The 12456-nt window shown below is 44.0% G+C and overlaps 1 protein-coding gene across 2 annotated transcripts in view; it reads right to left on the bottom strand.

The window, feature by feature from the left end:
* Positions 1-12456, bottom strand: part of mpped2a (metallophosphoesterase domain containing 2a) — a 54872-nt gene that overhangs the window by 34605 nt on the left and 7811 nt on the right. For both annotated transcript variants that reach the window (XM_076288060.1, XM_076288061.1), the window contains exon 3: positions 7602-7783. In XM_076288060.1, coding sequence (XP_076144175.1) covers positions 7602-7783 — 182 coding nt within the window. The remainder of the gene's footprint in view (positions 1-7601; positions 7784-12456) is intronic.

Genomic DNA, 12456 nt, shown 5'->3' on the forward strand with positions numbered 1-12456 from the left:
TGTGTGTACAGTCCTATACTAGGCCGAGCTGGGCTGGGCCGGTACTGTTGGTGATGTCAACGTGACCGCCGATGCAATTCCCAGCAGCCCGCTCCATCTTCCTGCACCCTAGCAGGAGAGCGTTATTGCCATTGCCATGCTATTTCAAAACAGACGCTGCTCCAAAAACACTATGATTACTTAAACAAGATGAGAAAAGGAGGACAAAGGGCTGACAGAACATTGAGATTGTGTCAAATCTGCAACTTGATGTGTGTACAACAGCACTATGGCTTGTTTGAATTGTACACAGAGATATCTGGTCCTCTCACCAGATGACTATTAGCCCAATAGACTCATTGTGTCAGTGTTTAGAGCGATTAAATCACTGGATGAGCCAAAGTTTTCTTCAGTTAAATAAGCAAAATACAGAAATGATTGTGTTTGGCAACAAAGCAAAGCAAATTAACATTAGTACAGTAAACACCTCAACTCTTCTGTGCTACAAACGAAAGAGTAGACCGGGGCTGAAATCTTAGCATTCTAACTCAGATAACTTCACTTTCACCCACCATATTTATATTATATCTCTAGCAAATAAACAAATCAGCCTTGTATCATCACTTGATACAGTAGTTCAGTAGTACACGACTTCAGTTTCACTTTTCGCCGACATTGCGCCACACAACGTACTGTACAGCATTTAGCCCTGACAGAGGTCTATGCTCTCCGACTTTCCCTTCTAGTTTAGTAATATTTTTTTAATGATTTGCTGTGTTCTTTTAATTATTGATTATTGATTTTGAATTATATTGATTATTGGTCTCATATTGGGCTCCTTTTGCTTTTATTTATGTAACACACAGTGAATTGCCTTTGTGTAGACTGGAAATGCGCTTTATAAATAAACTGGCCTTGCTGAGCCTAAAGGTCAATTCAAATCTCCCAACTCCACGTCACACAGTTGCTCAGCTTTCCACAATGTCAACTCCATGACACTGTTTACAGTACAACATGGCAAGGTGTTTAGAAAAGCCCAGCAAATGAACAGGATAACTGAATACGCCAGAGGCACATCCGCATCCGGAGTTATCAGAAACTACTCTCTTAAAAAAAAAAAGAAATCATTCTAGGCCAACTTATTGAAAAAAATCAGAATACACACTTCAGCAACTATAGCCATGCTGTTCCTTTTAAACTGCAGATGACGCAGTAGACAGAAGCTTTCAAATGTGCAATTCAGCCAAAATCACATTTTATGTGTTTGTGTTTTTGGAACCTTTCATATGGTGCTACTGAAGAAGCCTGAGAATTTTTATTTTTTTTTACTTTGTCTTGTACAACAATCGCCTCAGCCACAGCAGCTCTGCTGGACACACAGCTGGGGAACAGAGCATTTTAACTCCTTTAACTCCATCACATCTCAGACCTGACCACAGCAGCTCTGCTGGACACACAGCTGGGGAACAGAGCATTTTAACTCCTTTAACTCCATCACATCTCAGACCTGACCAGGTGGCAGCAGTGCAAGGACTCAATTATAATGACTAAGTAGTATATGCAGAAAATACAGAAAAACAATTGCACAAATTGAGAGAGAGAGAGAGAGAGAGATAGAGATATATATATAGAGAGAGAGAGAGAGACAGACAGAGACAGACAGACAGACGAAAGTGACACAAAGAGAGGGGAAGAGGGCGAAGAAAGTGTCCCACGCCCCTTCCCAAAAACGTTCTGTTCCTCTCTGCATCATTTAGCCTGCAGGACCAAGCAGCCAGAAGAAAGGGCAGGCTTGGGAATGATCCATAGCTGTTTACGTTACACCAGGCTCCAGAATAAAAACAACCAATTACAAAGGAGAGGCACATAAAGGAGAGCGAGCAAGAGAGGGATAGAGAAAGAGAGAGAGAGAGAAAGAAAGAGAGAGAGAGGCAGAGAGAGAGAGAAGGAAAGAGGGTAAGAAATGACTCAGTCTAAACAATTTAAAGACGTACAGACAAAAAAACACACACATCCATCCCACACAAAAAAAAAAAACTTGTCATGTCCCCTTGCTTCCAAAAGAGGAAAAAAAAGTCGGAAACACGCTATGAACTCTGACTGGACAGGATTCATTGGGGATTTACATTCATTTCTTAGACTTCATGCCACTACATTTCCACAGTACTCCTGTGTATTTCTCTGAGTTTTGTTCAAAATGATTCATCCCAGCTGGTAGCATCTCAGGTCCATAGGAAAGTAATAATATATCACATATATATAATTATATAATGTAATAATATATCATTATATATATATATTATATATATATATATATATTAGGGCTGTCAAAATAACTGATTAATTTCGATTAATTAATTTGAGAAAAAATAACTGATTAAAAAAATTAGTGCAGATTAATCGATTCCGTATGACCTTTGACCCCGAGCCATTCTAGTCAGTAAAAATTAGACTGTAAAATGAAGGAGAGAGAAGAAAACGTGCTGCCTGGATCATTGATTGGAACATTTACTCATTAAAAAATGGCCTGATGGTGTTCATAAAAAATAAAGTGTTGAAAATAAAGTCCTCTGCAATGTCTGCAGCAAGGAATTTGCATATCACCGGAGTTCATCAACTCTATAGTCGCACATTAATGCAAAGAAATAAGTGTTGACATTGAGGGGAGTGTTAATTTATTTTCATTGTGTCCCCCCCTGAAATGCCTTGTATGTGAAAAAAAAAACTTCTTCCCGAAGCACTTTTGAATTTATTTCCTCAGCATATTAGGTCATATCATAGATTATTATGGCAATTATTTGAACAGTGAAAATAATAATAAACGAGTTTTTGAACTTTAATGTCACTAATGCTGATTATTCAATGATTCATTTGAATTTAAATATGTAAAATACTTTCACAGCAAAAAATATAAATAAAAAAAAAATAATAAAAAATAAAAAAAAATATATGCGATTAATTTAGATTAATTAATCACAGAGTATGTAATTAATTAGATTTTTTAAATCGATTGACAGCCCTATATAGGGCTGTCAATCGATTAAAAAAATCATACATATATATACATATAATATATAATGTAATAAAAACCCAGGTGATAAAAACACCAGACTGACAGACAGATGCCAGAGCCGATGATTCTCTACCCTCACCTGGAACTGGCAAAGAGAAATTACATTTCTGTGTGTGTGTGTGTGTGTGTATGTGTGTGTGTGTGTGTGTTTTGCTAGTACAGACAAATCAGTTTTACTTGCTTTTCATAATCTACCTCAACTAGGGCTGTCACGTTTGTGAAAAAAATCCTGTTCGATTCTTGAGACATAATTGTTCATTGAATCGATTGTAAAATCGATTTTTCATGTCTAAAGACGTTTCAATTTTCAATGCCAAATATAGGACAATCCACGAACAACTAACAGGCATTAGGACGAACGTAAAGGGGGCGCTTGAAGACGCACAATGGCGTGAAGTTTTGTGCACAATGACAAACAGGAGTAACCTGGCCCTAGCCAGATGAATTTCGCTCCGCCTAGCTCCACTCATCCATCTGGAACCGATCCATTGAAGTGTTGCTTCAGAAGGTTGGACCTAATCAAAAAATGCTTGCATATGATTGAATAAGCCACTTGTCCGTCATCTATTGACGTGCTACTTCAACCACTCTCATCGAAGCCAACCCGTGACGCTGATAACAGTCTCACAGTCGCTTCTACGCTATGTCACATCTATGAAACTCCCGCCCTGCGTCCTGATTGGCTAAACCATAAAGTTGGTTGGAGAAATCACTCTCAATGGAAGAGGTTCCAGATGGATGTGAATAAAGCTAGGCAGAGCTAAGCGGAACGACATTCATCTGGCAAGGACAACAAATTTCGCCTACGTAGAACTCACGACTGCACAGTTTGCATACCGCTTTGTCCTTCTCCATAGTTTGATATACCCAAACCCCGAACTGCTTCCATATAGAACTCCTCAAGTTATTAGGGCCTATCACTCGTATCTCTCATGTAGCACAGGTTGATCGCGTTGTCCTCAATTATTTGGCAAAACACCAGCAGCACAGCAGTCGATTGAAAAAGCTGTTTCCGGTGCGTAAAATTGGTGGGAATTTTCTTTTTAGCTTTCGCAATGCTTACTGCACTTCGGAATTCTTTGTTATTTTTCTGTTCTGTTTGTTACATCCATCTTTTTCATTTGTTTAATTCGTTTAAAATTAATAGTGTACATATTTGGTTAAAATCGATTCCCTATTTTAGTTTTTGAAACTTGTGTTGGTTGGTCTAATCGATTGTGCAATCGATTTTCGAACGTAAAGTGACAGCCCTAACCTCAACACACCAATGCAATACAGCTATACCCTATAGAAAAAGCAATAGAAACAAAATAAAACCCAGCAGCCTGAGCCTGTGTGACAGCAGTGCGAGTGTGCTGGACTGATTGGCTGGAGTGGTGGGGGTGACTGCTCATTGGCTGGAGTGCTGGGGGGGGGGGGACTGCTGATTGGCTGGGGCGGTGGGGGGGACTGCTGATTGACTCTCTCCTCTTGATCCTCCCTCCCAACCCTCTCGACCCCCGATGTTGTATTTCAATCCCTTGTGACAGGAGGTATGGCAGGAACATGGCGGGCTTGGGATGACACGCGTGCACTCTCCCCACACACACACACACACACACAGTCACTTTCACACCAAACGGAAAAAGACAATACAAGCATCACTTAAGCCCTGATGCTCTCACGGGCACACAGCTGATGCTAAATAACTTTCACTTGTGCACACACACACACACACACACACTAAAGTTCAAGGGGCAGAGTGGCGCCACTGTGTCCTGTCTGTCCGTTTCTTTATTGTTCTGCCAGGTGCCAGTCTAAAGCCCATCACACTGGCCCCTTCTCTGCCAAACACAAAAAGCACACACACACACACACACACACACACACACTCTCCACAGAGGGTGATGAAGACGCACAACACACTTTTGTCCAACCAGGTGCCAGTCTAAAGCCCACGGCCCTGACCCCTGCCCTGCCAAACACACACCCAAACACACACACACACCCACACACACACACACACACAATATACAGGTACACAACAAGACCGTAAGACAATATTTAGACCCTCACAGAGGACAGAACCGATGACACAAACAAGTGAAAGCACGAAAGCAAGTGCGCTCTCGCACGTATCCCCACAGATACAGACATTACACATGTGTGTGTGTGTGTGTTTGTGTGTGTGTGTAAATGACAGCATGTAGCTGTGTGTACTGATGAGTGCGGGCCGTCGGTGAGTGATGTTTACGCTCGCTCGGGGCCTAATGAGAGCGCGTCATGCATCAGGACCTGCTAAACAGATAAATTAAGGACAGAGTGGTGCAGGGCCAGGATTGATGTGTTAATCTGAGGGAGATTGGGGGAGCCATTAAAACGCACAGGCCCTCTGTCTTCCTGACAGGCACTGCGTACACACACACACACACACACACACAAACACACACATGCTTAAACTTCACTCCTGACAGATGATCAAGATGAGGGTATGAGTGAGGATAAAGGGTAAAGCACAAAAAGAGTGTGAGGGAGAGAAAGAGATAATGAGAGAGAGAGAGAGAGAGAGTGTGTGTGTGTGTGTGTGTGTGTGTGTGTGTGTGTGTTTGACAGAGACTGAGACAGACATGTAAAAGATGAGAAACTGCTGGGTTAATTGTAAGCCTGAACCAGCAGCAGGTAGCGGAGGTGACGGCCTGCAGGCCCCATTCGCTACTCCAGCCCTGACCACAGAGGTGACCCGTCCCCCGTGAAACCTGACTCTGAGCAGAGGCGCGTGTCCTCGGCCACCCAGAGATGAGAGGGAGAGAGCTGTAAAGGACAGGACACCAGAAGGGACGAACATAAAAAAAAATTAAAAAAAGAGGGACGATCAGGAGACACGCAAGCTGCCAGCCAGACAGACAGGCGTCCAGACGGCCGTGGCGGGGAATGCCAGAGGGTGAGAGAGGGCAGCCTTGAGATGGTGGCCATGTTTTAAATGCGCTCCGGGCCGCCCGCCGCTAAGGCTGGGAAGGCTGCAGGAGTAGCACAGCAGCGCCGGCTCTGGACCCAGACAGCAGGCAGAGATGCAGGCAGAGATGCAGGCAGAGATGCAGGCAGGCAGGCAGAGATGGCCAATGAATGGCTTCGGCATGCTTCTCTTCTTTCTGATAAATACTAGTCCTCTGGAACCAGAATACCCCTCTTACACACACACACACACACACACACACACACACACACACACACACACACACACACACACACACACACACACCAGTCTAACGGCTTCAAGGAGGTACTACTTCAAAATTTTGCACAAGCAAGATGACCATGTGGAAGGTCTGTGTGTGTGTGTGTGTGTGGGTGTGCGTGTGTGTGTGTGAGAGAGAGAGAGTGAGTGAATGTGGCTGAATAGAAGCTTGAAAATGGTCCTGCTTTCACAAAAGTCTGAGAGCCTTCACTTGACAATACCTGGCATCACAAAAATTAGCTTCTTTTTTATTTGGTCCAGAAAATGTGTAATGTAATGAGAGAGAAAAGACCGGAATTATATAAATAAGTCTTTAAAAAAACTAACGAATTCATCAATGACAGTTTAAAAAAAAATAGCACAAAATGTAATTCCCTTTCATGAGGAAAAACAGAGGACAAAAACAAATGTAGTGGCACAGAGAGAGAGAAAGAGAGAGAAAGCGAGAGAGAGAGAGAGAGAGAGAGAGAGAGAGAGAGAGAGGGAGATAAGAATGAAGGCAGCTTAATTAGTAGAACAACTAAAGCAATGTGCTACACGTGTCACAAATAAAGGCAAAGAAAACAGACGCTCCATCTCAAGACTCGCTTTCTTGTTCAGAGAGGGGAAGATAAAATGCCTTAATCCAAAAACCCAACAGAGTAAACAACGTGTGTGTTAACAGCTCCAGAAGCCCACCGTAATGATGAGGGCTGTAAAGTCTGGAGTAGTGTGTACACAGAGAAGGAGAGAGAGTCACACACTTAGTAGAGAGACAAATATATAAAGACATATGACAACAGACTTATAGGCCAATGTAGGAGGGAATATGACTCTAGACACAGACCCATGTACAGTATGAAGCACTATGAATACATTTATAACGGACATGTTTCATGAATATAGACAAAAAGGGAAATGTATTAAGGAATGCTAATATATAAACATATAGGTAAATGTATTGGGGAATATGAATGAGGGACGGATGGAGAAAGAGATAAGAGTGGAGTTAAGAGAGGAAGACACAGACTGACACAGGTGGCAGACGTGCACACACACACACACACACACACGAACACACACACACGCACGCACAAACACACGCGCACAAACACACACACACACACACACACAAACACACACACGCACACACACACACTTGTCTGAGAGACCGGCTGACCAGACACTGCAAAGCTGTCATGGAGCTCAGTACACTGATCAACTGCCGACATCTAACTCTTTTTCTCTCTCACACACACACACACACACACACACACACACACACAGACAGGCAGGTTGTCTGTGCAGTGTCAGGGGTTAAGCAGGACCGAGCGGGGGTTAACTGAGGTGCTGTACCTAGCCAGTCGTTAAACTTCTTGACCTCGGACGGGAGGCCCAGCTCGGTGAAGTCGCCCGTGTGCAGCAGCACGTCGCCGTACGGCATCTGGATGCCATCTGTCCGCGAGTGTGTGTCGGACACACACACAAAACGCGTGTGGCCGCTTGGCTTGGGAGTGTCATAAGGGATGGGGTCCACCCTAAGAGCCGGAGAGAAGGAGGGAGAGAGAAAAGATGAAAATGAAAAAATATTTAACAAATAATAATCTGTTAGAAAGGTTACAACATCCAGACAATGCAGGTGCAAAAAAGCTCAAAAAGATTGAAACTAAATTTCAATCTCAGACTTTTCGTTTGTAACATTTGCACGTGACAAAATGGATATCAATGGACATCAGAACACAGCTAAATAAAATGCACAATATCACATCTGTCAATGTCTAGACAGAATAATTGACTTCTCCTACAGCCCACTCTTAAAATATAACGCTGCACTCTGAGCACCAGCACTAAGAGTGCAAAGAGCAAGGGAGAGAGAGAGAGAGAGAAAGAGAGAGAGAGAGAGAGAGAAAGAGAGATCCTCTCTAACCGACGGGAAGGGCAGCTCAGCTCTTTGATGCCCAGACCAAACGCAAAGCTGCAAGAATTAAGGAGAGGACAGGATTGGCTTTCCATTCGAAGACATCACGCTTGTTTCGTCTGGAGATCCTCTTTATTTATTTGTCCAAAAGGTTGCGTAGGAGTTGGCTGGGGAAGGGGGAGGGGGGGCTGGTGGTGGCAAAGAGGGGAGAGTAAAGGAAACAGAGAGAGAAGGGGGGGGGGGGGGACTCTTCATCTAAAAGCAAAAAGGCAGAAATGGAGGCAGAGAAAGAGGGGGATGAGGAACAAGAAAGAAAGCAAGAGAGAGAGAAAGAGAGAAAGAGGGGGGTGAGGAACAAGAAAGAAAGCAAGAGAGAAAGAGAGAAAGAGGGGGATGAGGAACAAGAAAGAAAGCAAGAGAGAGAGAAAGAGAGAAAGAGTGAGAGAGATCTTGGCTGTAATTGAAGTCAGCAATGTGCAATAAGCAGCACTTTCCATCTCCTCCATTATTTCATTACTAAAAGGGGATGTCAGTCCACAGAAGGCCTCGCCGTTCCCTAATTAACACTTGCGTCTTCTGCCTGACAAAGAGAGCGAGAGAGAGAGCGAGAGAGAGCGAGAGAGAGAGAGAGCGAGAGCGAGAGAGAGAGAGAGAGAGAGCGAGAGAGAGAGAGAGAGAGAGCCGCCGCTCACTGTGCAGTGCGCCGCGGAGAGGCATGCCGTCTCGGCTGAACACACATCACCGCCATTACGGCCCTAGATAAGCAGTGGCACATACACAAAGAGACAAGGAAGGGGGGGGCATAAGCACTCCTCGAAATCATACGTGATGGCAAAATACGGTTATTGCCATTACGGAGCCTCAAATTGGGACACTTTTTTTTTTTTTTGCTAAGCCCATAAAAGGTTGACTGGTAGTGTGTGTGTGTGTGTGGGCGCATCTAGAACAGAAAAAAAATTTGCTAACTACAGGAAAAGGGGGAAAAATAAATGACGGGGACTGGTTTCAATCGAACAAAGAAAAGAGCCGGGAACAGGAGAGAAGGCTAAAAATCATTTCGAGAGATCGGGCTGTAAGGAGAGCGAGAACATCTGAAATGGGCCACCAGCATGGGGAATGGCTGCTCTGTAAATACAGGAGGAGAGAGGGAGAAATATTGAAGCCGAAAGAAAGCTGAAGGGACAGCCATATGTGTTATTGATTGAATGCAGCAAAATGAATGTTAATACTGTGAATATGTACTGTAGTATATATACACACAAAAACACAGACGTCTTAAGTGTCTCGCTCAGACACACTTGAACTGCCCTATGACACTCTCTTACCCTTACACACTCCCTTTCTTCCTCCATCTTTCACGGCCCCAAAACACACACACTGATTAGATTTTGTCCTCTGTGGCACGTGAAGTCATGGAGTTGGCAGTTCTAGTTACAGAGGCAGTGAGAGTGCAAAGGCCTGTGACATGCCTTCATTACCACACACACACACACACACACACACACACACACACACACACACACACACACACACACACACACACACACACACACACACACACACACACACACACACACACACACACACACACACACACACACACACACACACACACACACACACACACACACACACACACACACACACACACACACACACACACACACACACACACACACACACACACACACACACACACACACACACACACACACACACACACACACACACACACACACACACACACAAAATGAGGGCAGGAGCCTGTCAAAGTGCTCGGTCCACATACCCTCTAAAATTGCCTGAATACACACACATTTTGGGAAAGACAAAGAAAACACACACCCTCCTAGCTGAGATTGCACCAAAACAGAGAGAGAGAGAAAAAAAAGAGGTAAGGAAAAAAAGGGAGAGTTTCACATTTCTCCGGCGCTGAGATTTAATCTGGCATTAAATGAAAGAAAATGACCCAGATCAATTAAAACATGCCAAGCTGTAATGGGCTAAGTCTGTGTGCGTATGCATGGCTTTGTGTGTATGTGTGCTTGTGTGTAGCGTGTTTTCCTGCCCCTAGAAATACGATGCATAACTTTGAAGGGGGTGAGATGGGGGGTGGCGGGGGGGAGCTTTCTGAATCATTTAGGAATGCATGCTGAGTATTTACGGAGATTGCATACAGTTTGTTCATAATCCACACCAGCTTCTTTCCCTGTCACTTCTGCACCCTGTTTCACCCGTGCAAACACACAACACAACATGCGTGCACACACACACACACACACAGGATCCCATTTTCACCTGTCTTCCACTATGTGTCAAGCAAGTGAAAACGCCACCAAGAAAAAAAAACACGCACAACAGGAAAGCTGTTTTCGCCTAGTCTGTATACACCCTCACCCAAACGAAAACACAAACTGCCAAACACACACACACACACACACACACACACACACACACACACACAGACAGAGCGGTTGCACTGAAAGAGAGAGCTCGTGTTTGACGTCCTTGGCATCTTAAATATTCATCAGGTGTAAGGGAGTGGGAAGATTATTCCAGGCGCGAGTTTATTCCCCGAGAAAATCGGGTTAGGATAAAACCATGGGAAATACCACTCCCTCCAAACCAAATCTGCCCAAAATGAAAGCGAGACGGCAAAAAAGAGGGGGAGGATGGCGGGGGGTGAAGTGTGTGTGATAATGTTATCATCCAGTCGGACAAGAGAAGAAAAAGGACAAAAAAAAAGGAAAAAGAAAATCACACAGATGAAAGTGGCTCCATAAAACATGGCAATACAGTACAGAAAGCCACCACAGGCCTGAGTACCTGTTAAACTCAGAGATAGCAGCAAGTCCCTAAAGGGGAGTATCTCGCCTCGTGAGAAGAGACGACACAAAAAACGGCAACTCATAATAAAAAGATGTGTTCGGCCAAACGCTGATAGGGAGGAGAAAAAGGGAAAGAAAAAGGGGGAGAAAAAAAAAAAAAAAGGAAGCGAAGGAGAGGAAAGGAGAAGGACGAGAGACAGACAGCGGATACAGAGCCGAGTCTTTATTAAAGGCACATGTGGCACAGTAAGGGAAGAGAGAGAGAGAGAGAGAGAGAGAGAGAGAGAGAGAGAGAGAGAGAGAGAGAGAGAGAGAGAGAGAGAGAGAGAGAGAGAGAGAGAGGCAGTGAGGGAAGCCTCTATGATATCTGTAAGGGAGATTTTATTTGACAAGAGCCCGCTCCACTCTTTGGCCTTTTGGAAAAACAGACGTCTGAATTGGGTCAAAGTGTAACGGCCCCTCTGGTCTGAGCGCATCTTAATTCATCGCGTCTTAAATCACTGTAAATCAGACTGGCCTGTGTGCCATTTCCTGAGCTGCTTTTGTGGAAAGTGTGGAAAAGGAAAACTACTTTTCATGACTTAAAATATAAGGCAGCCAGCTGTTATAAAAAACACTTGTTTTTAATTAAACCCATGAATAATACAACACATTATTATTTATATAATGTGCAGAAACAGCCTAGATATCAATAGAATTAAACCAAAATATTCAGGTTTAGGTTAAACATTAATCTTTTGAAGGAGGTGGGGACTTTTGTGTTAAGACATAAGCAAACATAAACTATGAAAACACATACAATAAACACACAACATGTTGACATTCGAGGGCACTTTCATGTCGACTGGTAACAGCTGTGTAAGAAGGGCTCCATCTACTTGCCTTGAGCTCCACAAAACAGGCAATTTTCCAGCCAATCAGAAGCCTGAATCATTCTCGCAGACATGGCCTGACCCCGCCCTCTCTGCCCTCCTTGCAAGCTGGTGATTGTCTGGTCAGTGGCTGCACTAATTTGGGACTCAAGCGGTGAACTCGCCGGCTCAGGGGACATTCACAGAACCGCTAATGGACTTAAGCCGGCCCCGTCCTCTCTCCCTCGTTATTAGATGCCCAATTTATGCGTCTCTCCACCAACTTATCAACAACCAGGCAGGAGAGAAGCAATATGGCCACAGAACAAATTATTAGAAGCAATGCTTGAAAAAAAAACGGCAAAAAGCAAAATCTGTGATAGCCTCTGAAAGGTACTGCTATCGAACAGAGAAAGCTCTCCCCACTCCGGTCCAATCTAGTCGCTATAGCGACCCCTGCCCATGCAGTTGCTCTCTCTGACGCTGACCACTTTAGCCTCCTCATGTCTGCCATAGCCCGAGAGCAGAGACTCCATTTGAAGATGGGTGATGGAATAAGAGAGAGAGAGAAACAAAGAAAAGAAAAGGAGAGTGATAGAGAGAGAGAGAGAGAG

This window comes from Alosa pseudoharengus, unplaced genomic scaffold (genome assembly GCF_046254945.1).
Source record: "Alosa pseudoharengus isolate Yale_2024_CS ecotype anadromous, Long Island Sound unplaced genomic scaffold, YU_APseudo_1.1 YU_APseudo_1.1_scf_16, whole genome shotgun sequence".
Classification (NCBI taxonomy): Eukaryota; Metazoa; Chordata; class Actinopteri; order Clupeiformes; family Clupeidae; genus Alosa; species Alosa pseudoharengus.